Below are 27,349 nucleotides of genomic sequence, written 5' to 3'. Positions count from 1 at the left end.
TAAAGCCCTTCCCCGCCCTCCGTTTGGAAAATCTGACCACGACTCCATTTTGTTGCTCCCAGCCTATAGACAGAAACTAAAACAGGAAGCGCCTGTGCTCAGATCTGTTCAACGCTGGTCCGACCAATCGGATTTCACGCTTCAAGATTGCTCCGATCACATGGACTGGGATATGTTCAACATAGAATCGTACAATAATATTGATGAATACGCTGATTCGGTGAGCAAGTTTATTAGCAAGTGCATCGGTGATGTTGTACCCAAAGCGACTATTAAAACATTCCCCAACCAGAAACCGTGGATTGATGGCAGCATTCGCGCAAAACTGAAAGCGCAAACCACAGCTTTTAATCAGGGCAAGATGACCAGAAACAAACAGTGTAGCTATTTCCGCAATCAAACAAGCTAAGCGTCAGTATAGAGACAAAGTAGAGTCGCAATTCAATGGCTCAGACACGAGAGGTATGTGGCAGGGTCTACAGTCAATCACGGACTACAAAAGGAAAACCAGCCCCATCGCGGACCACAATGTCTTGCTCCCAGACAGATTAAACAACTTCTTCGCTCGCTTTGAGGACAACACAGTGCCACTGACACGGCCAGATACCAAAACCTGCGGGCTCTCCTTCACTGCAGCCAATGTGAGTGAAACATTTAAACGTGTTAACCTTCGCAAGGCTGCCGGCCCAGACGGCATCCCCAGCCGCGTCCTCAGAGCATGTGCAGACCAGCTGGCTGTTGTGTTTACAGACATATTCAATCAATCCTTATCCCAGTCTGCTGTTCCCACATGCTTCAAGAGGGCCACCATTGTCCCTGTTCCCAAGAAAGGGTAGGTAACTGAGCTAAATGACTATTGTAGCACTCACTATCATCATCATGAAGTGCTTTGAGAGACTAGTCAAGGACCATATCACCTCCACCCTACCTGACACCCTAGACCCACTCCAATTTGCTTACTGCCCCAATAGGTCCACAGACGATGCTGTCGCAATCCCACTGCATACTACCCTAACCCATCTGGACAAGAGGAATACCTATGTAAGAATGCTGTTCATCGACGACAGCTCAGCATTTAACACCATAGTACCCCCCAAACTCGTCATTAAGCTCGAGACCCTGGGTCTCGACCCCGCCCTGTGCAACTGGGTCCTGGACTTCCTGAGGGTAGGTAAGGGTGAGGGTAGGTAACAACATCTCCACCCCGCTGACCCTCAACACTGGGGCACCACAAGGGCGCGTTCTCAGCCCTCTCCTGTACTCCCTGTTCACCCATGACTGTGTGGCCATGCACGCCTCCAACTCAATCATCAAGTTTGCAGATGACACTACAGTGGTAGGCTTGATTACCAACAACGACGAGATGGCCTACAGGGAAGAGGTGAGGGCCCTCGGAGTGTGGTGTCAGGAAAATAACCTCACAATCAATGTCAACAAAACAAAGGAGATGATCGTGGACTTCAGGAAACAGCAGAGGGAGCAGCCCCCTATCCACATCGACGGGACAGTAGTGGAGAAGGTGGAACGTTTTAAGTTCCTCGGCGTACACATCACGGACAAACTGAAATGGTCCACCCACACAGACAGCATCGTGAAGAAGGCGCAGCAGCGCCTCTTCAACCTCAGGAGGCTGAAGAAATTCGGCTTGTCACCAAAAGCATTCACAAACTTTTACAGATGCACAATCGAGAGCATCTTGTCGGGCTGTATCATCGCCTGGTACGGCAACTGCTCCGCCCACAACCGTAAGGCTCTCCAGAGGGTAGTGAGGTCTGCACAACGCATCAACGGGGGTAACCTACCTGCCCTCTACGACACCTACACCACCCGATGTCACAGGCAGGCCAAAAAGATCAAGGACAACAACCACCTGAGCCACTGCCTGTTCACCCCGCTATCATCCAGAAGGCGAGGTCAATACAGGTGCATCAAAGCGGGGACCGAGAGACAGAAAAACAGGTTCTATCTCAAGGCCATCAGACTGTTAAACAGCCATCACTAACATTGAGTGGCTGCTGCCAACATACTGACTCATCTCTAGCCACTTTAATAATGAAAAATGTATGTAATAAATGTATCACTAGCCACTTTAAACAATGCCACTGTCACGTCCTGACCTTAGGTTCTTTTTTTATGTCTCTATTTTCGGTTGGTCAGGGCGTGAGTTGGGGTGGGCATTCTATGTATTGTTCTATGTTTGTATTTCTATGTGTTTGGCCTGGTATGGTTCCCAATCAGAGGCAGCTGTCAATCGTTGTCTCTGATTGAGAACCATACTTAGGTAGCCTGTTCCCACCTGTGTTTGTGGGTAGTTGTTTTCTTTTGTGTGTCTGCACCAGACAGAACTGTTTCGGTCGTTCTCTTTGTTATTTTTGTTAAGTATGGACACATACCACGCTGCACCTTGGTCCTCTCCTTCCAACAGCCGTTACAGAACTACCCATCACAAAAGGACCAAGCAGCATGGCGCCAGAGCCGCCACCGTGGACAGATGCCCACCCAGACCCTCCCCTATGGGTTTAGGTTTTGCGGCCGGAGTCACGTCCTGACCTTAGTTCCTTTTTTTGTGTCTCTATTTTAGGTTGGTCAGGGCATGAGTTGGGGTGGGCATTCTATATTTGTATTTCTATGGCCTCAATCGTTGTCTCTGATTGAGAACCATACTTAGGTAGCCTGTTCCCACCTGTGTTTGTGGGTAGTTGTTTTCTGTTGTGTGTCGTGTCTGCACCAACCAGAACTGTTTCGGTCGTTCTCTTTGTTATTTTTGTTATTGCTGTGTCCATTAAATAAGTATGGACACATACCACGCCGCACCTTGGTCCTCTCCTTCCAACAGCCGTTACAGCCACTTTATATAATGTTTACATACCCTACATTAATCATCTCATATGTATATACTGTACTTTATCCCATCTACTGCATCTTGCCTATGCTGTTCGGCCATCGCTCATTCATTTATTTTTATGTACATATTCTTATTCTTTCCTTTACACTTGTGTGTATGAGGTAGTTGTCGTGAAATTGTTAGGATAGATTTCTTGTTAGATATTAATGCATGGTTGGAACGAGAAGTACAAGCATTTCACTACACTCGCATTAACATCTGCTAACCATGTGTATGTGACAAATAAAATTGGATTTGATTTGAATAGTTAGATAAAATTGCAATGTCAAATCGTGCAAAGAAAGTTAAAAAAACTGATTACACTGTTAGGTTTACAATATAACATGTAACAGAGGCACCTCAGAAGAGACATTTTTGAAGAAATTGTTAACAACGCCTTTGTTCATTTTCTCAATAATATTGCTCAAATCAATGATCAAATGTAAAGGTTCAATAGCAATCCATGAATGTGACCATCAATAGGTAAAACCTTTTTATTTACCAGATTGACCCTATTTGATTGTTTTAATGAAAGCATGGAATTTAAAATCAATAGACATCCTCAAATAACTGTCCAAAAACTACTAATGTTTCTTAATGTAAAAAATGCAGACTAAACAAACCATAATCAAAAACCAATTGACAGGCTTGGGGGGGTTAGAGGGAGAGAGTCTTACCTGCTGAAAGAGAGAGAAATCCATGAAGGACAAGGAATGCCAGTGGTACTGTACAGGCCATTGTGTTGTTACTACATGTACTGTGAGAAAAATGTACAGGTTTCAGTTTAGTAGTCAGACTCTTTCCTGGGTCTCAGCCCTGTATGTACCTACTCTTTCAGCAGTGCAGAGATCAAATCCAATTGTATAAATAATTGTATTTGTCAAATCTTTTAAAAAATCTGTAAAAAAATAACCATCAAACAAACTCTTCCTCTTCCGTATCAACACAGGCTTTTTCCCAGGCACGTCCTAAACACAACCTTAAAAAAACGTTCTTATGAAATTAATGTCAAAAAAGACATCTAGGCTACATTCATTGTGGGGCATTAAATGCCACAAAACTATTTGGACATTCTCATAAATGATGACGATGTAAAAAAAAAAAAAAGAAGAAAAAAAAGAAAAGAATATTAGTCATATAAAGGTCCCTTATGATACTGGTTTCAGATCAGCTTTTCCTAACAAAAGCTCATAACACTGTAGTCCCTTACCAATTCCAAACTGTGCCCAAGTGGACAGTAGATCTGAAAGGATTGGACAAATGAAAGTAAATGGCAGAATGTGTTGATACCTTTATTTCCCTCTATCTAACAGAAGTGCCAAAGTGTAGGTGATTAGTCATGAATTGGAATAGGGCAGGTGTCATGGATTGTAGAACTATGCTGACATCTAGTGTTCTATTAAGTTAGTTGCATCACCTGCACTTTGGATAATTGCCTTTCCCCCAAAACTGTCAGTATTTTTCCAATTTTAGTTCAAGAGAGAATTTACACCTTACCAGTATTCATCATCCTCATCATCATCATCATCATCATCAGCAACATCTCCGCATTTGAATCCAAATGTCCTTTCCTTGACCTCGGATGACTTCAGTAGGTCACCTTGGTCGACTACATTCCATGTGAACATGCACACACACGACAAAACCATAATAGTCCTCAAGAGAAAGAAAAACACTTTCACTTTCATATGGATCGCACCTGCGGGCGATGGCTGACCAAGGAATATCAACTCCCAGTGTAATAGGACTAGTCACTATATTCTGTTGCATTTATGGCGGACAATTCGTCAATGGTAAGTCAGTTAATTTCCCAGGGCTAGTAGACTATTTATAATTGGAGTCGCGACAATTAAAGAAAGCTGAGATTTCAGTCTTGTAAGATCTAATGTTTGTACACGCTGATCCATGATCGACGGCCTTCTCTACTCTCCTGTCCCAGGGGAAAATAGGGAAAAATCCCTTGAACGATTGTCCTCGGAATATATTTGGTTTTGTTAGCCATTTTCTATTACATTTACCTACTAATGTATTTTCTTTTGTTGAGATAAAAAGTGATTCAGAATACTTCAACTGAATGTAGGCTAATTACTAGCCTAGCTAGAGTTTACCCTACGGTCTATTCCCCCACACTTTCTGTTACCCCGCCCTAACAGATTTGGGGTTTCAGTTACTGCATTGTGTGCCAAGTGTTGCGCTGGGGGCCTTTGTACACGGTCTAGAAAATAAACTGGGGGGAAGACTGTTGTATTACAGGGTAATAACATTGCTCCTTACAATAACTCAGCCCATTATGATTCCATATGAGGGTGATGTGACTATGTCATGTTAACTGTGGTGTAACTCTGTTCTCATCCCATAGCAGCTGGACCGTCCACCACCCGTTATGTCATCACAAACGGCAATGTCATTCTCAACCCTGGGATCCCTGGTGGAGTTTTACAGGAGATCCTCTGGAAACATGGTGTAAACAAGGCGGTGGAATGGAGCACTGACAGGATACAGGAATTTCGTGATTTTAAAGGGAGGACATCCTTGAACACCACGACTGGAGAAATCACAATCAGACAGCTGACCATGCAGCTCAGTGGGGTGTATGAGGCAGAGTGTGTGATTGGTAAAAAAACAAAGACCTTTCAGCAGAGAGTGGAAGTCATTGGTGAGTCAGGGTTTCCTAAAGGATGAATCATGTCCCACCTTTGGGTCATAAAGTCACTTGGTTGGCAACCACTGGCTTGTTGTAATATGATATAAGTACTGTTGAAGAGCTGCTCACTTTTGAAATTCGTTTTGTTTCTGGTTGTGTATCTATTGCATTTCTCAAACATAAACTAAACTAACCAGCCATACAGGTTAGTGGAGAGAGAGAGAGGAAATAATGTAAACATTTCCATGATTGTGCAAGACTTTCAGTCCAACAGTTGTTACTAAGCTAACAGCAAAAAACCTGGGAACACAAGCACATTGTGAAGAGAGAGAGCTGTTTACAGTGTGTGTACAGTGTGTGTGCAGTGTGTGTACAGTGTGTGTATATACAGAGTGTGTGCAGTGTGTGTGTACAGTGTGCCCAGTGTGTGTGTACAGTGTGTGTGCAGAGTGTGTACAGTGTGTGCGCAGTGTGTGTGTACAGTGTGTGTGCAGTGTGTGTACAGTGTGTGTGCAGTGTGTATATACAGTGTGTGTACTGTGTGTGCAGTATGTGTGTAGTGTGTGTCACCAAGTGTCCTCTGGCTGATGTACTCCTCCATTAATGACATAATGTCAACGTTCAAACTTCTATGATTGACATTTAGTATCACCAGCCAGCCAACAGTCATTACTAAACTAACAGAGAGAACATTTTACAACACAAACACATTGTAAAGAATAAGTGTGTATGTGTGTGAAATATTCCTTACTTTCCCTCCACTTTTGCATAACATACTCCTCCATTTCCATCCACAGACCCAGTATCACAACCTGACGTCACCTGTGAATTGAACGGTACCGTGGCAACAATTCACTGCAGTGCTGAGGGTCCACTGTTAGAATACCGCTGGTCTTGGCCTGACCACCAGGGGGAGATGTGGAGCCAGGAGCAGACTGGACAGCACTACAACATCACATCCCCAGAGTCAGTCAGCTACACCTGTGAGGCCAGGAACCCAGTCAGTAAGAAGACACAGACATACAACAGCATCGACTGCCTGGCCACAGGTAAACAAGAGAGATAGGCGAGATATAGAGGGCTTGGGTTTTGTAAAGAGAAGACCATTCTGTTGGTATACTCAGTCAAGGTTAAATCATCTTAAAGTATTTTAATGCTGTTGATAAAGGAATAGGAATTCCTTTGTTGAGTTTCCACTGACCATGTGACCTGACCTGTGTGTGTCTGTATGTGTGTGTGTCAGGTAATCCTGTGATCTACATCTACACTGGTATTGGTGCAGGTGTCTTGTTGTTGGTCGCTGTTGTGGTTGCTGTTGTGGTCTGGCTCGTCAAGAAGCGTTCCAAAGGTAAGCCCATGTCTTTCAATAAGGACAGTAATACCTTATAACAGGGTTCTTTGTTATGAATCTCCTTGACGTTGTATTGACATTGTGTTGATTCATTGTGTTCGGTTTAGACTCAAAATCAACTGAAGAAAATCTGTCACTTTGTCTGAAGTTGCATTTCCCTTTGTTTCTAAGCCCTCTAGTCGCTCCATACCTGCATACCCACTGACTTCCCTTCTTTTCTCTCCTTTATTTTTGTTCCTCTAGATTTGCGGAGCACAGGGAATGCCAGCCATCTTGAAGAGGATCGAGAGAAGGTGGTGGCAATCAGCCAGGCAGAGATTGTGGAAGAGGAGAATAAGCTATTACTAGATGAAGAACTAAAGGACAGGGTCAATCAGATCAACCAGGCCAGTGAGGCTGTGAAAACTGGAGATGGTGAGGGAGAGAAGAAACCATTACTAGACAAGGCAGGATCCACTGATACAGATGTTATTGTGAGTAATATCCCGTTCAAACTGAACAACCAGAATCAGGTTTGGGGTTGGGAGTCCGGAAAGAGACAGAGGGAAGAAAAAGAGCAGAACACAGAATCCAAACAGAACATGAACGTTACCTTGGGGACTGTTACCCAAGATTCTGTCCAAACTGCTCCTCCAAAACCACCTCGGAGCAGCCTTAACTATAATTCACCGTACCCACAGACTCTGGAGACACAGCACAGCAGAGAGCATCATGGGAGAGGAACTGACCAAAGCATGGCTGGTTATGGCACAGAGAGAGAGGGAGCGGGAGATGGACAGCTTATGCCCCAGAAAGTCCTAATCTTAGACACAGAGGAGGAGAGTGGAGGAAAGGAGGAGGGGACAAGAGAGGATGGAGAAGATGTTGAGAAGGTAGGAGGAGATGATTCAGTGACAGAGGAGGGAGAGGGGCAAGAAGATACAGATAGGAGAGATGATGGAGGAGAAAGAAATGGACAGGAGAGAGAGACTGAAAATAATGAAGAAGAGCAGGTGAAAGGAGAGGGAGAAGAAAGAGGGAAGAAAGGAGAAGAGACACAGAAGGGAGAGAAAAGAAAGAGCCCAACTTCTCCCAAACAAACACTCCCCCAAAAAGCCCCCCCACCACCTCTCGCCCCAAAACCATCATCTATAAGACATGTTAACCAGATGGGTGTAGAACAAGGAAGTGTAGTGAAGACAATGGAAACCCAGAGGAGCAGTGGTCAGGTAGACAGAGGGAGAGGAAGACCTGACCTATCAGGTCTGAGGAGACCCACTAGCTCAGTGTCAGACAGTACAGACACTCCTGATAGAAGCAGTCCAGGATTGTCAGCTCTTCCTATAGCCACAGCATTTAGTCCAAAGGTGGAAAGGGGTACTCTATCCAATCCAGTAAAGGCCAGTTCAGGTGCACCCTCCAGACCAGGAGACACCAGTTCAGGTGCACCCTCCAGACCAGGAGACACCAGTTCAGGTGCACCCTCCAGACCAGGAGACACCAGTTCAGGTGCACCCTCCGGACCAGGAGACACCAGTTCAGGTGCACCCTCCGGACCAGGAGACACCAGTTCAGGTGCACCCTCCGGACCAGGAGACACCAGTTCAGGTGCACCCTCCGGACCAGGAGACACCAGTTCAGGTGCACCCTCCGGACCAGGAGACACCAGTTCAGATACAACTAGTACAGCAATAGAGAGTAGCTCAGATACTCTGTCTACGACAGAGGAAAATATACCAACCAGTAAAGCTACAGCCTCTGTACCAGGAGAAACCAGTTGAAAAGCACTTGTTGAAAAAGTTTGTTAAACAAAAATGTTAGGCTCTGTACGGGGATGCTTTGTTTCTCTTATATTTAGACAATTCTATTCAAGGGTATTTAAAACCAAATACCTTTAGACTTTTACAGCAGTCATTTTCTATTAAAGTATCTTTACCCTTAGTCAAGTATGACTTGTGGGTACTTTTTCACCACTGTATTATAGCACATCAACATAATGTATTGTGTTGGTACAGTATACAGTACGTTTTTTATACCAACATACATTTTGTATTTTTAGGTGCATTTGATGAAGAAAAACATTTCATTAAGAGCTTACATGATCCTTTACATGGTGTGAGGGCTGATACTTTGCTCTATAAAAACAAGACATATTTCAAATGTTAATATTAAAAAAAGGGTTGTGAGAAAAAGTTGCTTTTGTCCCGACTTTCAATAATGTCTGAGGCGTAGGCCTCTATAAAAAAGAAGAAATAACCCTATCACTTTGACTTCATGGATCTCACTTGGCTGACCAAGGACGATCAATTCCAACAGTAATAGTATTAGTCACCATCTTCTGTTGCATTTGTGACAGATAATGAATGAATGGTAAGTTACTATATTTCCTGCAGGTATTCATAATTATAGTCTAGACTCACTCAAGTGAAACAAAGAGGAGATGTCAGTCGAGTGTAAACTGACAACAGGTGTTTTGACACAGCCATCCAGCTAGCGACAGTTGAACTTTTTTTCATTAATGTTTGTTAGGGAGCAGACTATTGAGCCGAGTTAAGGGTGTGCATTATAAGAACATGTGAATGTATACTGGGCTGTTATTACTGGGTAGGACGAGATGTTAACACTCCACTAAAGACTATGACATGTTAAGAGTGATGATGCAACCTACTGGAATTATAACACTATTTCCAAGGGTGTAACTCTGCTCTTTTCCCATAGCAGCTGCAGCTTCACCAACACGTTATGTCATCACAAACAGGAATGTCATCATCAATCCTGGGATCCCTGGTGGAGTTCTACAGGAGATCCTCTGGAAACATGGAGTAAACAAGGAGGTGGAATGGAGCATCCCGACGGGATACAGGAATTTCGGGATTTTAAAGAAAATACATCCTTGAACACCACAACAGGAGAAATCACAATCAGACAGCTGACCAAGCAGCTCAGTGGGGTGTATGAGGCAGAGTGTATGATTGGTGGGGAAATACAGACCTTTCAGCAGAGAGTGAAATTCATTGTCATTGTCTCCTAAATGGCATTTCGGGACTTGTGATCCAATGATGGATCGGGACCTATTTTTAGGTATCAGCTAAAGATGGGGATGTAACACATTTTTTAAATGTAATCTTTATTTAACTAGGCAAGTCAATTACGAACAAATTCTTATTTACAACGACAGCCTACTCCTAGCCCAACCTGGGCCAATTGTGCACCACCCAATCATGGCCGGATGCGATACAGCTTGGATTCGAACCAGGGACTGTAGTGACACCTCTTGCACTGAGATGCAGTGCCTTAGACTGCTGCGCCACTCGGGAGGAATAAAGGTCAAAGGTTCAAACACAAAAAGGTTGCCAATGACTATGTCATGTGCTGTTAGAGTGCTGAACAAGAACCCTGGTTAGTCCATACTTTTTAAAGACATTTCTGTTTCTGATTATATTTTTACTTGTTTTATTAACAAACCCTATATTCAGCTCCAAAAGTCCCCGTGATAAGAACACCAGTATGATAGCAGTCATATATCAGATGGGAGAACTATGCAGGTTTGTGAGTAAAGAAACAAAGAGACAGTCACAGTTAAATCTGACATGTGTTTGTGTTGTTTCTACGTCATTTCAACATGACGTAGAGAGAGAGAGAGGGAAGTGACGAAAGAGAGTGAGGGAGAGGAAGAGAACGGGCTCATCTCACCCCATCTAAAGACCCATCAGATGTCACGTGCCAGTGAAGGATACAGCCTGAACCACAATCTAACACTCCCAACAGGTTCAGGATAAACAGTGGGGGAACCGAGATGACCAGGAGTTACATGAGAGGAGTGACAAAATAAATGACTCAGAGACAAAGGGAGAGAGAGATGAAGAGGAAAGGAGAGAAGTTGATGGTGAGAGGGAGGGAGAGACAGAGGGAAGATGAAATGCAGAGAGAGAGGAAGAGGGAAAGGTAGAGGAGCAAGAAGAGACATAGAACGAAGGGAAGGAAGAAGAGGGATATAGAAAAGAACAAGGTGACGATCAACAACAGGAGGACATCCACTCTGAGGTGGAGCCAGGGTCAGAGGTGCAAGAGAAGGAATCCAGCAGAGCCACACACAACAGCCAGACTGACGATCAGAGGTCTCCACCAACCCCTCAGAGAAGGGATAAAGATGGAGCGTGCAGAGAGAGGAGGTGAAAGAACTTAAGTTCTCCCAAACAAACACCTCCATCCCGAATTCCCATACATCAAGACCCCCACCACTTCTCGCCCCCAAAACCATTAACTATAAGACACTCATTGCTATCAGATTGGTGTAGAACAAGGAAGTGTGTTGAAAACAATGGAAACCCAGAGAAGCAGTGGTCAGGTGGACCGAGAGGGAGGAAGACCTGACCTATCAGGTCTGAGGAGACCCACTAACTCAGTGTCAGACAGTACAGACACTCCTGACAGAAGCAGTCCAGGATTGTCAGCTGGTCTCAGAGCCACAGCATGTAGGTACAATATCTACTCCAGTAAACTACAGTTCAGGTGCACCTTCCAGAGCAGTAGACATGAGCTCAGATTCAATTTGTACAGCAATAGAGAGTAGCTCAGATACTCTGTCTACTACATAGAGAAGTATAGGTAAATCCTCTATACCAACAGAGACCAGACCAGTACAGCTACAGCCTCTGTACCAGAAGAAACCAGTTGAAAAGCACTTGTTGAATATATAGTTTGTTTGATAAATATTTAGATTCTGTACAGGGAAGTTTTGTTCCTCTTCAGTAAACTCATCTCTCTTTTTCCCTCTCTTTTGGGTTATTATGTATCATATTGTTATCCTGTATGGGCGGTCATGTTTAGCCTAGGCTACTATGGTATTCAACTACGTATACTGAACCGAAATGTCAAAGCAACATGTTTCAAGAGCTGAAATATAAGATTCCAGAAACGTTCCATGTGCCCAAAAAAGCTTATTTCTCTCAAATGCTGTGCACCAATTAGTTTACATCCGTTAGTGAGCTTTTCTCCTTTGCCAAGATAATCCATCCACCTGACAGGTGTGACATATTAAGAAGCTGATTAAACAGCATGATCATTACACAGGTGCACCTTGTGTTGGGGACAATAAAAGGTCACTCTACAATGTGCAGTTTTGTCACACAACACAATACCACAGATGTCTCAAGTTGAGGGAGCGTGCAATTGGCATGCTGACTGCAGGAAGGTCAACCAGAGCTTTTGCCAGATAATTGAGTGTTCATTTCTCTACCATAAGCCACCTCCAACATAATTTTAGAGCAGACCACCTGGCTCCCACTTGGGCCTGACTCCCTTCCAGGCCCACCCCTGCGCCTCTACCCAGTAATGGGAAATCCATAGATTAGGGCCTTATTGATTTATTTAAATTGACTGAGTTCCTTATATGAACTGTAATTCTGTAAAATCATTGAAATTGTTGCATGTTGCGTTTATATTTTTGTTCAATATATATTGTGAATTATAATGAAATATTTATCCATACAATAAGATGGAAAACATGTATTATATGTTTTGAGGAAAATATATTTAATATTGTGAATGTTTTAGTGTGCATGCCATATAGGCATATGGATGAATGGCTATATGCTGTTGATTTGAAATCTCTCTTACACTCAGTGGACAGGAAAATTAAATACACTATAGTTACCTTTAAATATTTCAGTGTTGCCAAGTTTTGTTACATTTTAGCAGAGATTCTATCAATTTTAAATTCTATATATGTAATTCTGTGCGTGGTAGCCAATTATACACACACGGAGGCGCCAAAGACCAGCTATGAGTAGGACTACAAATATTCCAAAGGGGTTAGAAAAATGCTTATTAAACATATAAACATAATGCAATGTGTTTGTATACCATATGATTCCATTGCAGCTATTAAACATAATTTACAAGTTAAATTAAACTTTATTTTATTTTCCACCAAGAGGTCATGAATAGGGAGGAACTAAACTACATTTTACTTTCACTTTCACAGCCTCATGAAATACAATATCAGACGTAGGCTAGGCTATAAACCACATAATGGTTTAGCATATCTCATTTGAACTTTTATTTATTATCTAAACAAACTAATTAGCAAATATGCCCAAACTAACGCTCATCGGATTGTGCTTCTGGCTTTATGTGGCGCAAAAGTTGGTTTCCGGAGGTAAGTTGAACCGACCCGCAGGGTCGAATTTAGATTTAGGTCTACCTAATATTTGTAAGGCTACTTGTGTGCTTATTGTGTAGCCTACAACATTATCACATCATAATGTTTGATTATGATGAACAATAGGTAGGATATGTAAGAATGTGCCTTATGAACACAATGTACATTGCAACTTCAAGAACAAGCGCAGCCGCCCAAGTGGGATTCAATCAGTGAAAAAACACATGGCAATCTGAAACAAAAAGCTTTTATAGCGACATTATTGACAATCGTTTAAACATGCTCTTTATAGTTATTTTCAACATGGAATGTCTGAATGGTTTTAAACTAAGTCTATGTGGGTTTCGATGACAAATAAGGACCGCACCCTTCTTATTATTTGTAGCTACACACACAACCAACTTCAGGAAGTGATGGAATATTAAGTCCTGGCCTACCAAGGTGTAAACCTACAGAAGGTTCTGCTTGATCATGGCAGGGCCGGTGATATGGACGGGCCTTAGGGGGGCTACTTTACCTTCTTGCCCCTTGTCTTGGAAATATTTGGTCAATCATATTTCACAAATACCGGAGCATGCGAGTTCAAATATACTTTTTATTACTTCATAATAAAAGCCGAGCTGGATCATGAAAGCAATTGCCTTCCAGTCTTTGCACAGACTTCTTATATATTTGTCCTCCTTACATCATACTCATAGTAACTCCTCTTAATTGCTCATCACCTCTGGCATTTAGCCACCATTATCATATTTTCTTCATATTAGGACATGCAACCTGTACAGTCACAGAAATAGTTTCATGCATGTAGGACCATAGCAACAAACCCAGGCACACATGTAAGATACCAAATTAAAGCTACACGTGTTGTGAATCCAGCCAACATGTCAGATTTCAAAAAGGCTTTTTCGGCTATTATCTGAGGGTAGCACCTCCGTAAACAAAGAGAGAAAACCTTTCAACCCTGCAGGCGCGACACAAAACGCAGAAATACAAATATAAATCATGCTCTACCTTTGACGAGCTTCTTTGTTGGCAGTCCAATATGTCCCATAAACATCACAAATGGTCCTTTTGTTCAATTAATTCCGTCAATATATATCCAAAATGACCATTTATTTGGCGCGTTTGATCCAGAAAAACACCGGTTCCAACTTGCGCAACGTGACTACAAAACATCTCAAAAGTTACCTGTAAACTTGTATTACAAACTACTTTTGTAATACAATTTTAGGTATTTTTTAAAGTAAATAATCAAAATTGAAGACTGGATGATCTGTGTTCAATACAGGAAGAAAACAAACTGACGCTACCTTTCTGGTCACGCTCCTCTAACAAACAGTACACTTGAAGTGACCCTCGTTTTGAACAGGGCTACTTTTTCATTACACAAAGGAATAACCTCCACCAATTTCTAAAGACTGGTGACATCCAGTGGAAGCGGTAGGAACTGCAACATCTGGATTCCTAATGAAAACCCATTGAAAAGAGAGTGACCTCAAAAACAAAATCTGGATTCCTAATGAAAACCCATTGAAAAGAGAGTGACCTCAAAAACAAAATCTGAATGGTTTTTCCTCTGGGTTTCGCCTGCTACATAAGTTCTGTTATACTCACCGACATGATTCAAACAGTTTTAGAAACTGAGTTTTTTTTTCAGAGTGTTTTCTATCCAAATCTACTAATAATATGCATATCTTATCTTTTGGGGATGAGTAGCAGGCAGTTGAATTTGGGCATGCATTTAATCCGGACGTGAAAATACTGCCTTCTGTCACCAAGAAGTTAAGAACAAATTCTTATTTTACAATGATGGCCTACTCTGGCCAAATCCTCCCCTAACTCGGACGACGCTGGGCCAATTGTGCACCGCCCGATCACCGCCGGTTGTGATACAGCCCGGGATCAAACCAAGGTCTGTAGTGACGCCTCTAGCACTGAGATGCAGTGCCTTAGACCATAGCGCCACTCGGGAGGCCAAACGATTTGCGATGGCCGGGAATAACTGTTCGTCGGGAGCTTCATGAAGAGGAATAATGGTCTGGGGCTTTTTCAACATTCGGGCTAGGACCCTTAGTTCCAGTAAAGGGAATCTTTACGCGACAGCATACAATCATATTATAGACGTTTCTGTGCTTCCAACTTTGTGGTAACAGTTTGGGGGAAGCCCTTTCCTGTTTCAGCATGACAATTCCCTCGTGCACAAAGCGAGGTCCATACAGAAATGGTTTGTCGAGATCGGAGTGGAAGAACTTGACTAGCCTGCACAGAGCCCTGACCATCAAACACCTTTGGGATGAATTGGAACGCCGACTACGAGCCAGGCCTAATCCCTCAACGTCAGTGCCCGCCCTCACTAATGCTTTTGTGGCTGAATGGAAGCAAGTCCCTGCTGCAATGTTCCAACATCTAGAGGAAAGCCTTCCCAGAAGAGTGGAGGCTGTTATAGCAGCAAAGGGGGGACCAACTCCTTATTGATGCCCGTGATTTTGGAATGAGATGTTCGACGAGCAGGTATCCACATACTTTTCGTCATGTAGTGTTACTGCCCTGTGCTTCTCTCCCACGCGTAAGTTACAGCCTACTCTATTTAATTGAGACCACATGCACACTTGATTGTGCAGGTACGGCTACTGAACTGGAGGCAGGAAGAATGATGACAACGACACTTGCTACGTTATGCATAGGCCTATATAGGCCTATTTTATCCTGAAAGTCAGTCTGATGGAAACATCTCTCTGGTGGGAAAATGTCCATATTTTTTCATGCAGATTTTAGAATATTTGCATGAAAATCTGTCGCAGATTGGATGGAAACCTAGCTAGTGATATAATAGGGGACAGGGTGTAGACAAAGACTTTAATCTGTGGTGTAGTCTAGATACATTTCTGCTCCAGTGGTGGTGGTGGGGGGGGGACATACTAGTCAAAGTGGTCAGACTACATAGACCAGATACACCCAGCAAGCAGAATTCTAGATATAAACAGTAAAGGTTGATAATAATGTATCTTTCAATGCCAATAGGGTTAGGACTACATATTTATACCCTAACCATAATGTGTTACCCTGGATACATTGATACTCTGATACATGTATGAAATGTCTGCTTTCCAGATCTTTATCTTAAAGTGGGAGGTGAGCTCGTGTTGAAACCAGACAAGTCCACAGTGACTGACCCCATCACAAGCATCCTATGGAAGCATGGGAAGAACAAGGTGGCAGAGTGGGACAAGGATTTTGGTGGTCTGGACATCTATGCTGCCTTCAAAGAGCGTACAACCCTGGACCAGACTTCTGGAGAGCTGAGAATCAGGGGATTGAAGAAAACAGACAGTGGCGTTTATTCTGTGGAGTTCAACAGCAAACTGCTTCACAAGACATATACATTATCTGTTATCAGTAAGTGTTTCTATGTGCTTGTGTGTGTGCGTGTTTGTTTGTGCATACATCTGTGTGTATGTATATGTATGTATGCGAGTGTGTGGTCATATAGAAACAGCAGGTTATGTATTGCAGTGTCTCACAAGCATTTTCCCAAATGATTCCTGTTTCTTTCCTCTATTTACAGAGGCAGTCCCCAAACCCACAATCACTTCTTCCTGTAACCCAGACAAAACCTCCTGCACTCTGACCTGTGAGGGTGACACCACTGATGCTGAACCAGTCACCTACAGCTGGGAAGAGGGAGAGAGGGTGTCCAAGGTCTTAGACAAAGAGCTAAGTGTCTCTAAATCAACCAATGGTATCAAGTACACCTGCAAGCTGAGTAATGCTGTTAGTTCGAATGTCAGTGAGCCAGTTGGAGAGGTGTTTGGTCCAGGTGAGTGGACACTCATAAGTGTGTTACAGTCTAATGTATTGATATGTTAGTAACACTGCTAGTGTTGTAGGACATTTTGAATGCTGCACTATGTTGAATACCTAATCAACTCATGTCAAAGTATCAATACAAAATGTGTTTTCATTTCAGAGCGTTCCAGTATCGGTGCTGTTGTTACTTTGGTTGTCGTTGCCATTGTAGCGTTTGCTGTCATAATAGGTAAGAACAGCACATCTATAGTAACAGATCACTGTACATGTACATAGTTGTGAATCACAGATTGACATAACAGCACCAACAACAGTGAGCTATACCCCCTGAAGGGGATACCTGTTCTACCTATATTTACAGTAATGTTCAGGCTACTGTTACAGTCAAGACAAGGGGTTAGATGCACCACCTGCTGTAGGGAACAGTCTTCATAATGTGTCACAGGGAGGCACCAATTTGGACCCCGCACAGTATGGATTAGTCTAACCTGAATGAATCAGCAAAAAGGAATGGTAATTACTTTGTGTTAACCTAAAAATATGTTCATCGTACTGTTAGGTTCTAATTCTCAGAGTACAAACCTGACGGACACTATGAAAGTTTAAACCAAGTTCATTCATCCCAGAGGGCCAATACAGCTGCATTAGACAACAACATGTTCACACTGATATTTAACCCTTCCTCCTATGCTGAGTCTCCTCCTACACATCTGAACACCCAATGCATCTCTGTTGCTAGACAGAACCTTAGTGATATCTGTTCTTCCTCACTTCATCTGACCTGACCTCTGCCCCAAAGTGCTCACTCCTCCCCAACGTACGACTGTCATGGTGACTGGTACCAGACTGTGTCTCTTCTCCTCCCATAGGATCCCTGGTGACTAACAATAACATAGCCTGACATAATGTAAATGTTACCCTATCTCCCTCAGTGACATGAATAAGAATATTTCATATTCTCAGAACCCAACAGTACAGTGGATATTGCATAGATGTGAAATCGCTGGCTAGGTTATTTTACCTTTGTTATAAATCAAATAAAATACAATTTTATTTGTCACATACACATGGTTAGCAGATGTTAATGTGAGTGTAGCGAAATGCTTGTGCTTTTAGTTCCGACAATGCAGTAATAACCAACAAGTAATCTAGCTAACAATTCCAAAACTACTACCTTATACACACAAATGTAAGGGGATAAAGAATATGTACATAAAGATATATGAGTGAGTGATGGTACAGAGCGGCATAGGCAAGATACAGTAGATGGTATTGAGTGCAGTATATACATTTGAGATGAGTATGTAAACAAAGTGGCATAGTTAAAGTGGCTAGTGATACATGTATTACATAAAGATGCAGTAGATGATATAGAGTACAGTATATACGTATACATATGAGATGAATAATGTTAGTGGTGGCTGTTTAACAGTCTGATGGCCTGGAGATAGAAGCTGTTTTTCAGTCTCTCGGTCCCAGCTTTGATGCACCTGTACTGACCTCGCCTTCTGGATGATAGCGGGGTGAACAGGCAGTGGCTCGGGTGGTTGTTGTCCTTGATGATCTTTATGGCCTTCCTGTGACATTGGGTGGTGTAGGTGTCCTGGAGGGCAGGTAGTTTGTCCCCGGTGATGCGTTGTGCAGACCTCACTACCCTCTGGAGAGCCTTACGGTTGTGGGCGGAGCAGTTGCCGTACCAGGCGGTGATACAGCCCGACAGGATGCTCTCGATTGTGCATCTGTAGAAGTTTGTGAGTGCTTTTGGTGACAAGCCGAATTTCTTCAGCCTCCTGAGGTTGAAGAGGCGCTGCTGCGCCTTCTTCACGATGCTGTCTGTGTGGGTGGACCAATTCAGTTTGTCTGTGATGTGTACGCCGAGGAACTTAAAACTTACTACCCTCTCCACTACTGTTCCATCAATGTGGATAGGGGGGTGTTCCCTCTGCTGTTTCCTGAAGTCCACAATCATCTCCTTAGTTTTGTTGACGTTGAGTGTGAGGTTATTTTCCTGACACCACACTCCGAGGGCCCTCACCTCCTCCCTGTAGGCCGTCTCGTCGTTGTTGGTAATCAAGCCTACCACTGTTGTGTCGTCCGCAAACTTGATGATTGAGTTGGAGGCGTGCATGGCCACGCAGTCGTGGGTGAACAGAGAGTACAGGAGAGGGCTCAGAACGCACCCTTGTGGGGCCCCAGTGTTGAGGATCAGCGGGGTGGAAATGTTGTTGCCTACCCTCACCACCTGGGGGCGGCCCGTCAGGAAGTCCAGTACCCAGTTGCACAGGGCGGGGTCGAGACCCAGGGTCTCGAGCTTGGTGATGAGCTTGGAGGGCACTATGGTGTTAAATGCCGAGCTGTAGTCGATGAACAGCATTCTCACATAGGTATTCCTCTTGTCCAGATGGGTTAGGGCAGTGTGCAGTGTGGTTGAGATTGCATCGTCTGTGGACCTATTTGGGCGGTAAGCAAATCGGAGTGGGTCTAGGGTGTCAGGTAGAGTGGAGGTGATATGGTCCTTGACTAGTCTCTCAAAGCACTTCATGATGACGGAAGTGAGTGCTACGGGGCAGTAGTCGTTTAGCTCAGTTACCTTAGCTTTCTTGGCAACAGGATGTGGCCCTCTTGAAGCATGTGGGAACAACAGACTGGGATAGGGATTGATTGAATATGTCCGTAAACACACCAGCCAGCTGGTCTGCGCATGCTCTGAGGGCGCGGCTGGGGATGCCGTCTGGGCCTACAGCCTTGCGAGGGTTAACACGTTTAAATGTTTTCCTCACGTCGGCTGCAGTGAAGGAGAGTCTGCATGTTTTAGTTGCGGGCCGTGTCAGTGGCACTGTATTGTCCTCAAAGCGGGCAAAAAAGTTATTTAGTCTGCCTGGGAGCAAGACATCCTGGTCCGTGACGGGGCTGGTTTTCTTTTTGTAATCCGTGATTGACTGTAGACCCTGCCACATACCTCTTGTGTCTGAGCCGTTGAATTGAGATTCTACTTTGTCTCTATACTGACGCTTAGCTTGTTTGATTCTTGTTGATTGTAGGCCTAGGTAAGAACTTTGATGTATGGCTTTTAATTCAATGCATGTGTAGGATTTATTGAGCATAGTTTGCATTCGTCGTCAGCTGTTTTATGCACTGGTTACTTTCACATTGAAGTCGGCCTGGTGCAGGTACTGTACGCATGCTCTCAGAAATGATGTCTCCTTATTGCAGCTTAAGCATGTAAATGTGGGTGAAGTCACACTCAACAGCTGACAGAATGGTTAATACACAGACTTGTACTTTAAGAGGGGTTATTTCTCACTCTGTTAAACATGACACATAAGCTACTGAACCATGGGTCAACATGGAAAATAAAATGTGTATATTTGTACTCCTCAGGATTTTTGGTGTGGAAGAAAAAGACAGGTAGGATGATTCTGTCTCTTCCTGTCTCAATTATTCATACTCACTACTTCACAGAACATTTGGATTCCAGTGAAAACAAATAACTATTTGAATGAACATGTTATTGTCTTACATTTGAGTCCACAGCAGTAATCCCACAACCCAGAATATTTCCATGTTTTCTCTTATGCAAATTTAAAGGGCAAATACCTCCTAAATTCAAGGAACCTATTCTACTCTGTTTACAGTAAACAATGTTGATGGATGGTATAACTTTATAGGGATGCAGGCAACAATCAGTACCTTTTACATGGTACTTCTATAGGGCCATTTTGACCATGCAGATATGTGGAGATGTCAGAAATGTGTTTCTCATATTATTAGTGGTGACATTTATTTGAAGAACATGATTTAGTGACGTCTACATACAGTATGAGAAGGTGATTACTAATGTGAGTTTAAAGTGAGCAGTGTGTGGACTAGTGTATATAAATGTGCATTATGCTGTTGGAATCTGCAAGAAATGTGCTTTAAATTGTGTACTTGTGATGAGTATTTGAAGTCATTTGTTTGGTTTATCTTTACATCTATGCATTTTTGCACTGTCAAAATGTTACCCATTGAGGTAACACTGTGGATAAAGGTTGTCACTGTCACCCATTGCTAGGTTGTGGTTGAAAAGTCAATTATTTCACAATCTTCATTCAGGAGGTTTTCAGTTCTGAGAACTGTTTCCATGTTGTTTTATTTGATATGACTGTTACCACTTTAGAGATGTGGATTGTTTCAGAACGTCTCAAGACCTTTGCAGGTTTTGTGTCTTTAAGAACTTACAGTATTTATCTACTGCAGGGGTAGGTAACCCTGGTCCTAGAGGGCCGCAGGCACATCATGTTTTTGATTTAACTGACCTGGTCCAACAGGTGTGTTGAATGTAGGCATTCACTGATCAGTTCAGTTTGTCTGGTGTGGTGCCTAGTTGGAACAAAATCCTGCAGTACTCTATGAACAAGGTTACCTACATCTGATCTTCTGTATGTTACAAATGAAAGAGTTGCATCATCATTAGTTATTGTGACGACAAAGATGTTTGAGAATGCTAAACTGATCTATTCTCTCTTCAGCTAAAGCCAGGGATGTAAACAATCAAACCACAGCCAAGTCCTCCAGCTAATTTAAGACGTCATGAAGCAGAAGTAGCATTAGAAGTTAGATGCTCATCTTCATAGCTCAGAATATCACGAGAACATAGATTGATTGCTATTTTATTTGAATTCTGTTTTTGATGACTAATGGTAAGACACAGTGGCATTCGACTTGAATTCTGCCACTTACGCATTGTCTATGCCTTTTCATTGTCATCCAGAAGGGAACGCAACAAATACTCATGTGATCTGTGTATGAGAATGCTAAGCTCAACTTTTCTCCCTTCTCTTCTTCTCAGCTAAAGGCAGTGACGGAGTCCAGCCAGAACAGAGCAAGTAATCCAGTTGATTTAAGACTGTATAAACAGAAGTAACTTCTTTAAAGATGGACTATACAGAAATCACTCCTCCATTTCCTGGTTGATAAAAGTCTAATAGTTTACCTCATTTCAGTTTATGTGAAAAGACAAGCAGTGATTATGTAGAGAATCGTTGTACCATTTAAACCACTGAAATATATTTTCTATAACCAAAAATACAGTATATTCAGCTGGTGTACAAAACCGAAACGGGAACTGTATAAATAGAACAGATTTACTGCTTCTTAGACTTGCTTACAACAGGAATGAAATATCTATAACTCATATTTCTATGTGAATTGGGTTGGGTCGCCCAAAAAGTTACCTATTGTAGCTTTATGCAGTGTTTGATGCAGTAGGAGAGAGGCTGTAGTTGATGTTTTCCTTGTGTGTGTGACTCTGCAGGGATTTCACTAACGGGGGAAGACAACGCAGTCCAAACTGGAAAGGGGCAGGGGAATGGAGGTGTGTATAAACATTTAAGTTTACCCGGTAACAGAGTGCTCTGACAGTTACAATACACTCAATACATATTTGTCCAGATTTGATTCCTTGATTTACCGCTGCTAAATTGTATGTATTTAATGTATGTATTTCTGCCAAGGCACACTTTTAAATGGATAGTCTTTGGCTCAATGACTGGAAATCTATGGTAACAGCTACACTATATATTCAAAAGTATATGGACACCCCTTCTAGGCTATTTCAGACACACCAGTTGCTGACAGGTGTATATAATTGAGCACACAGCCATGCAATCTCCATAGACAAACATTGGCTGTAGAATGGCCTTACTGAAGAGCTGTGACTTTCAATGTGGCACTTTCCAACAAGTCAGTTCGTAAAATTTCTGCCCGGTTAGAGCTGCCCTGGTCAACGGTAAGTGCTGTTATTGTAAAATGGAAAGTGATAGGCCACACAAGCTCACAGAACGGGACCGCTGAGTGCTGAAGCGCGTAGTGCGTGAAACTAATTTGTCCTTGGTTGCAACACTCACTACCGAGTTCCAACCTGCCTCTGGAAGCAATGTCCGCACAGGAACTGTAATTTGGGAGTTTCATGAAATGGGTTTCAGTGGTCGAGCAACCGCACATAAGCCAAAAATCACCATGCACAATGCCAAGTGTCGGCTGGAGTGGTGTAAAGTTCGCCGTCATTGGACTCTGGAGCAGTGGAAGCGCGTTCTCTGGAGTGACGAATCACGCGTCACCATCTGGCAGTCTGACAGACAAATCTGGGTTTGGTGGATGCCATGGGAACGCTACCTGCCCCAATGCATAGTGCCAACTGTAAAGTTTGGTGGAGGAGCAATAATGGTCTTGGGCTGTTTTTCATGATTGGGGCTAGGCCCCTTAGTTCCAGTGAACAGCATACAATTACATTCTAGATGATTCTGTGCTTCCAACTTTGTGGCAACAGTTTGGGGAATGCCTTTTCCTGTTTCAGCATGACAATGCCCCCAAGCACAAAGCGAGTTCCATACAGAAATGGTTTGTCGAGATCGGTGTGGAAGAACTTGACTGGCCTGCACAGAGCACTGACGTCAACCACATCTAACACCTTTGGGATGAATTGGAACGCAGATGCGAGCCAGGCCTAATGGCCCAACATCAGTGCCCAACCTCACTAATACTCTTGTGGCTGAATGGAAGCCAAAAGTCCCTGCAGCAATGTTCCAACATCTAGTGGAAAGCCTTCCCAGAAGAGTGGAGGCTGTTATAGCAACAAGGGGGGGACCAAGTCCATATTAATGCCCATGATTTTGGAATGAAATATTTGACGAGCAGGTGTCTACATACTTTTGATCATGTAGTGTAGCATGTCATTACGTTAACGCTAGTAGCAATACCCCCCCGCCCCTCCCTTGCCACCGCTGCTGAATAAAATCCTAGTGAAACACTGCTGTAACTCACTGATTAATTGAACTATAATACACTGTGTATTGGGAAAGGGGGATACCTATAGTAGTCAGTTGTACAACTGAATGCATTCAAGTATAGGAGTGTGTAAGTATGAGTTTCTTTCAAAATGATCTGATTCGAGAAAGTTTGTCCTGTCGTCATTAGCAGCTGAAGCCAGTGGATTCAGCAATCATAAATATGAGTCAAAGCCTGAGAGTAAGAAGAAACAGTGGCATTCACCTGTAATTCTGACACTTAGCATCCTTTTCATTGTCATCCAGAAGTGAATACGACAAATACTAATATATCTGTGTATGAGAATGCTAAGCTCAATTTTGCTCTCGTCTCAGCTAAAGGCAGTGATGTAGTCCAGCCAGAACAAGGCAAGTAATCCAGTTAATTTAAGACTGTATAAACAGAAGTAACTTAAGTAGCATTTGATGCAGTAGGAGAGAGGCTGTAGTTGTTTTCTTTCTGTGTGATTCTGCTGAGGGGTTACGCTACTGTCCTCCAAAACATGGGACAACCTTGCTGACAAATTGCAGGGGAATGGAGGGGTGTATAAGACTTAAGAGGACAATTTACCCGGTAACAGAGTGCTCTGGCAGTTACGATACACTCAAACCATATTTGTCCTGATTCCTATAACTGACATTCTTAAAAGCCAGATACATTATACTGTGTTGTATTATAAGTATAGAGGGTTCATCTAGATCTGGGGTGTCAAACCCATTCCACGAAGGGCTTAGTGTCTGCATTTTTTTTGTTAAGATCTAGGTGAGGGGAGTTGTTTACTAATTAGTGACCTTATTTCATCAATCGAGTGAAAACCCGCAGACACTCGGCCCTCCATGGAATGAGTTTGACACATGCTCTAGAGGGGTTACGAGATATTATCTGATTAAAGAAGTTTGTCCTTCCGTTAGCAGCTGAAGCCAGCGGATCCAACAGTCCTACAGTTCAGTCCAAGCTTGAGGGTAAGACACAGTGGCATTCACCTGGAATTCTGCCATCTACTATGTTGTTTACCTTGAGGATTGTCAGAGCAAGTTTGTGGTCTAGGAAATCCCTGTACTGTTTGATTGTTGTAGCTTATGAGGGTGTGAAGGGAGAGCAGGGATGTGTGTGCTTTAAGTCTAACTCTTCTGGAAGAACACCTGTTGCATATATAACGTAAGACCAAGAGTTTTTCCAGACCATGTGACCTGACCAGGAAAAACTCCTGGCCCTAGTCATTAGTAATGTTTTCTCTCATGAGCGCTTTCCTCTGTTGCTTCCTTCCAGCTGGTGGTCTTCCTGGTGGGGTAACTGAGGACCAGAAACATGGGGTTTGAAGGCTCTCAGTACATGACTCCTTATGTTACATTGAGACAAATGACCAAGAAGAGAGAAACATGTTTGAACTGTTGGAGATGTTTTTAATGAAATATAAAATGAAGGAAAACAACAGGCGAACGTTGCACAAAGTAACATGCATTCAATCAGATGAAGTACAGTGAGCTACGAAGTATTGCGTCAGTGACATATTTTGTTGTTTTGGCTCTATACTCCAGCACTTTGGGTTTGACATGAGATCATGACTATAAGGTTAAAGTGCAGACTATCAGCTTTAACCCGATATGGATGAGAATAACCTCAAATTAAAGCTGACAGTTTGCACTTTAACCTCAGTTGTTGTATTACTTCAAATCCAAAGTGCTGGAGTACAGAGCCAAAACAACCAAAGAAAGTGTCACTGTCCCAATACTTTTGGAGCTCACTGTATAATGTGATGAACAGTGTGCTTTATGAACTTACAGTACTTCAGAAATATGAGGGCAATATTTGTATCTCAGAACATTTTGATGATGGACAAAAATGAGATTCTTATACTTTGTGAGGTAAATAGCTTTGTGGATTCTTATCCTTTCTCAGTATTCATGCCTCGTCTTTACAAATCTCAATCAATTTGTGCAGGTTGATTGAAGCCATAGTGTCAATCACTTTGTGGTTGGATGATTCCTTTTCAGGTATTTTCTCCAGAGCACTTTATGCCAACCCAATGCACTTTCTGTTTTAAATCGCAGCTTGTGAATGTCTTATCATTTCATAATTGACTAATTCTTAAAGCCTTCACTTGACTTATGTCAAGTAATTTGTACAGGTTGTTATTGTTTTAATTCTAAGAAGGAGAGCTCTGTAGTACTGAGATGTATTACTAAAACATTTTAATGCCTTAATATTTGAATGTTGTCTTCGTCAAATTACCATCTGGTATCTGTTTTCACAATAGAATTTTGTGACTAGGATTTTAAGATGTATATTATTTTCTCTATCTGTACATCAATCTGTGACGGACCAAAGTAAGGGGAAACAGCAGTGTACACTAGTTGCCACCAGATAGGTAAGAACATTTGTTGGGCAAGACCACTAACCTGGTATATCCCAGGTTTTAGTTTTGTTACTGGTATGTCTCCGGTAATTCCGTTACAGAAGAAGTTATGAATTAAGACCAGCCGCATTGCTTTATTTTAAGACTGGACTGTTCAATAATGGAGTCCTGGCACATGCAAAAACATGTACCTGTACAATCATTGTATGTATCTCTGTTTAAACTCCAGGTTTCACGCTGTAGTGATGTGTTGATGACTGAATGATTGTGTTGTACACAACATCTGAACACCAATTGTGTTTCAGCACTTTGGCTTAAGATAGGGAAAAAATACAAACTTGATTGGTGAAAGCAATACAGAGGAAGGTCCATATAGGGCTGGGTTCAGACATCACTAACATACATATCCCTATCTGAACCCTTCAGATCTGTGACTAGTGAGCCGGGGAAAGGGACTAGTTAACTAGACTTAGAGATCAGTCTCGTTGCATGACTTCTCAGCTCGGTTCGCTTAATGGCTCACACAACAGGACAGACAATTCCTAAATCAAGTGTCCACTCCTTCCTTCTGAGACATGCTGCTGTGCAAAACAAATGCACTTGAAAGCGCAGTGTGTTTATTTTATCTGCAACAATTGTATTCCAGCCTGCATGTCCTGCCAATCCTTTGTGAATTTGAGGTGTTTGATATTTATATTTTTTCAATAAAGGAGTTGATGAGTTTTATGTTTGATTTTATTATTATGACCTCTGACATTGATCAGATTTTTTTCAAACCTAAATGTGTGTGTGTGTGTCGGTCTGTGTACCTCTATATTAAATAGCAGATTATGCAGTGCCTCACAAGCATTTTTTTTCCTGCTTTGTCTTTGTCTCTCTCCTGGATTTACAGAGGCAGTTCCCAAACCCACAATCACTTCTGCCTGTAACTGCAACAAAACCTTGCGCCTTACCTGTGAAGGCACCACCACTGATGCTGAACCCATCACATACAGCTGGAGAGGGGTTGTGGGAGGTCTTAGACAAACAGCTGATTGTCTCTAAGGGTTCAGTTCTTAACATAAAGACTTAAAACTCAATAGGATATGTGTTTACTTTCAGCTTCCTGTGTAAACCGGAAGTGCCTTAAGATTGTGTCATAGGGGCTGTTTCGAAGGGTTAAAAAGGTCTGATCTTTTCAAAACTTCATGTGGGTTATTAGGCAACCCTCGTGAACTGTAAATCAGTCATTTCTCCCAACAGATTTTAAAGAAAAGCTCTCTCTCACACACACAGCAAGGATGGAGTGACAAAGTGCGGTGCGAAAAGACACTCAGAGCCTGCAATGGCATTACCATAATCTCTAGGCTGTGCCGAGT

At 42.7% G+C, this 27,349-nt stretch overlaps 2 protein-coding genes across 8 annotated transcripts; both read left to right on the top strand.

Annotated features, from left to right (window-relative positions):
* Positions 1-4,447: 4,447 nt before the first annotated feature.
* LOC110495665 (uncharacterized) lies at positions 4,448-9,050 on the top strand. 2 transcript variants are annotated; one of them, XM_021571013.3, is made up of 5 exons: positions 4,448-4,677; positions 5,244-5,540; positions 6,326-6,577; positions 6,772-6,876; positions 7,123-9,050. In XM_021571013.3, exons 1-5 carry the CDS (start codon positions 4,593-4,595, stop codon positions 8,637-8,639), a joined length of 2,256 nt encoding a protein of 751 aa, XP_021426688.3. In that variant the 5' UTR covers positions 4,448-4,592; the 3' UTR covers positions 8,640-9,050. The 2 variants fall into 2 exon arrangements, with proteins under 2 accessions (XP_021426688.3, XP_090064009.1); XM_090207883.1 differs by having other exon boundaries at positions 4,564-4,677; positions 5,247-5,540.
* A 3,561-nt stretch (positions 9,051-12,611) lies between these two features.
* LOC118941104 (CD48 antigen) lies at positions 12,612-26,717 on the top strand. Of its 6 annotated transcripts, none has more exons than XR_005037386.2 (10): positions 12,612-13,018; positions 16,133-16,417; positions 16,587-16,838; positions 16,989-17,057; positions 20,210-20,236; positions 21,660-21,696; positions 22,125-22,184; positions 23,971-24,003; positions 24,550-24,597; positions 24,905-26,717. XR_005037386.2 is itself a non-coding variant. In XM_036952011.2 (10 exons), the coding sequence occupies exons 1-10, from the start codon at positions 12,952-12,954 to the stop codon at positions 24,952-24,954; spliced, it is 924 nt and encodes a 307-aa protein (XP_036807906.1). In that variant the 5' UTR covers positions 12,612-12,951; the 3' UTR covers positions 24,955-26,717. The 6 variants fall into 6 exon arrangements, 5 of the variants coding, with proteins under 5 accessions (XP_036807906.1, XP_036807909.1, XP_036807908.1 ...); XM_036952011.2 differs by having other exon boundaries at positions 21,660-21,692; XM_036952014.2 differs by lacking the exon at positions 23,971-24,003 and having other exon boundaries at positions 21,660-21,692.
* Positions 26,718-27,349: the final 632 nt, after the last annotated feature.

Source organism: Oncorhynchus mykiss, chromosome 18, assembly GCF_057628025.1.
Source record: "Oncorhynchus mykiss isolate SJ-2025 chromosome 18, ASM5762802v1, whole genome shotgun sequence".
Classification (NCBI taxonomy): domain Eukaryota; kingdom Metazoa; phylum Chordata; class Actinopteri; order Salmoniformes; family Salmonidae; genus Oncorhynchus; species Oncorhynchus mykiss.
The sequence above is the reverse complement of the archived record's forward strand: the minus strand, read 5'-3'. Positions and strand labels throughout refer to the sequence as shown.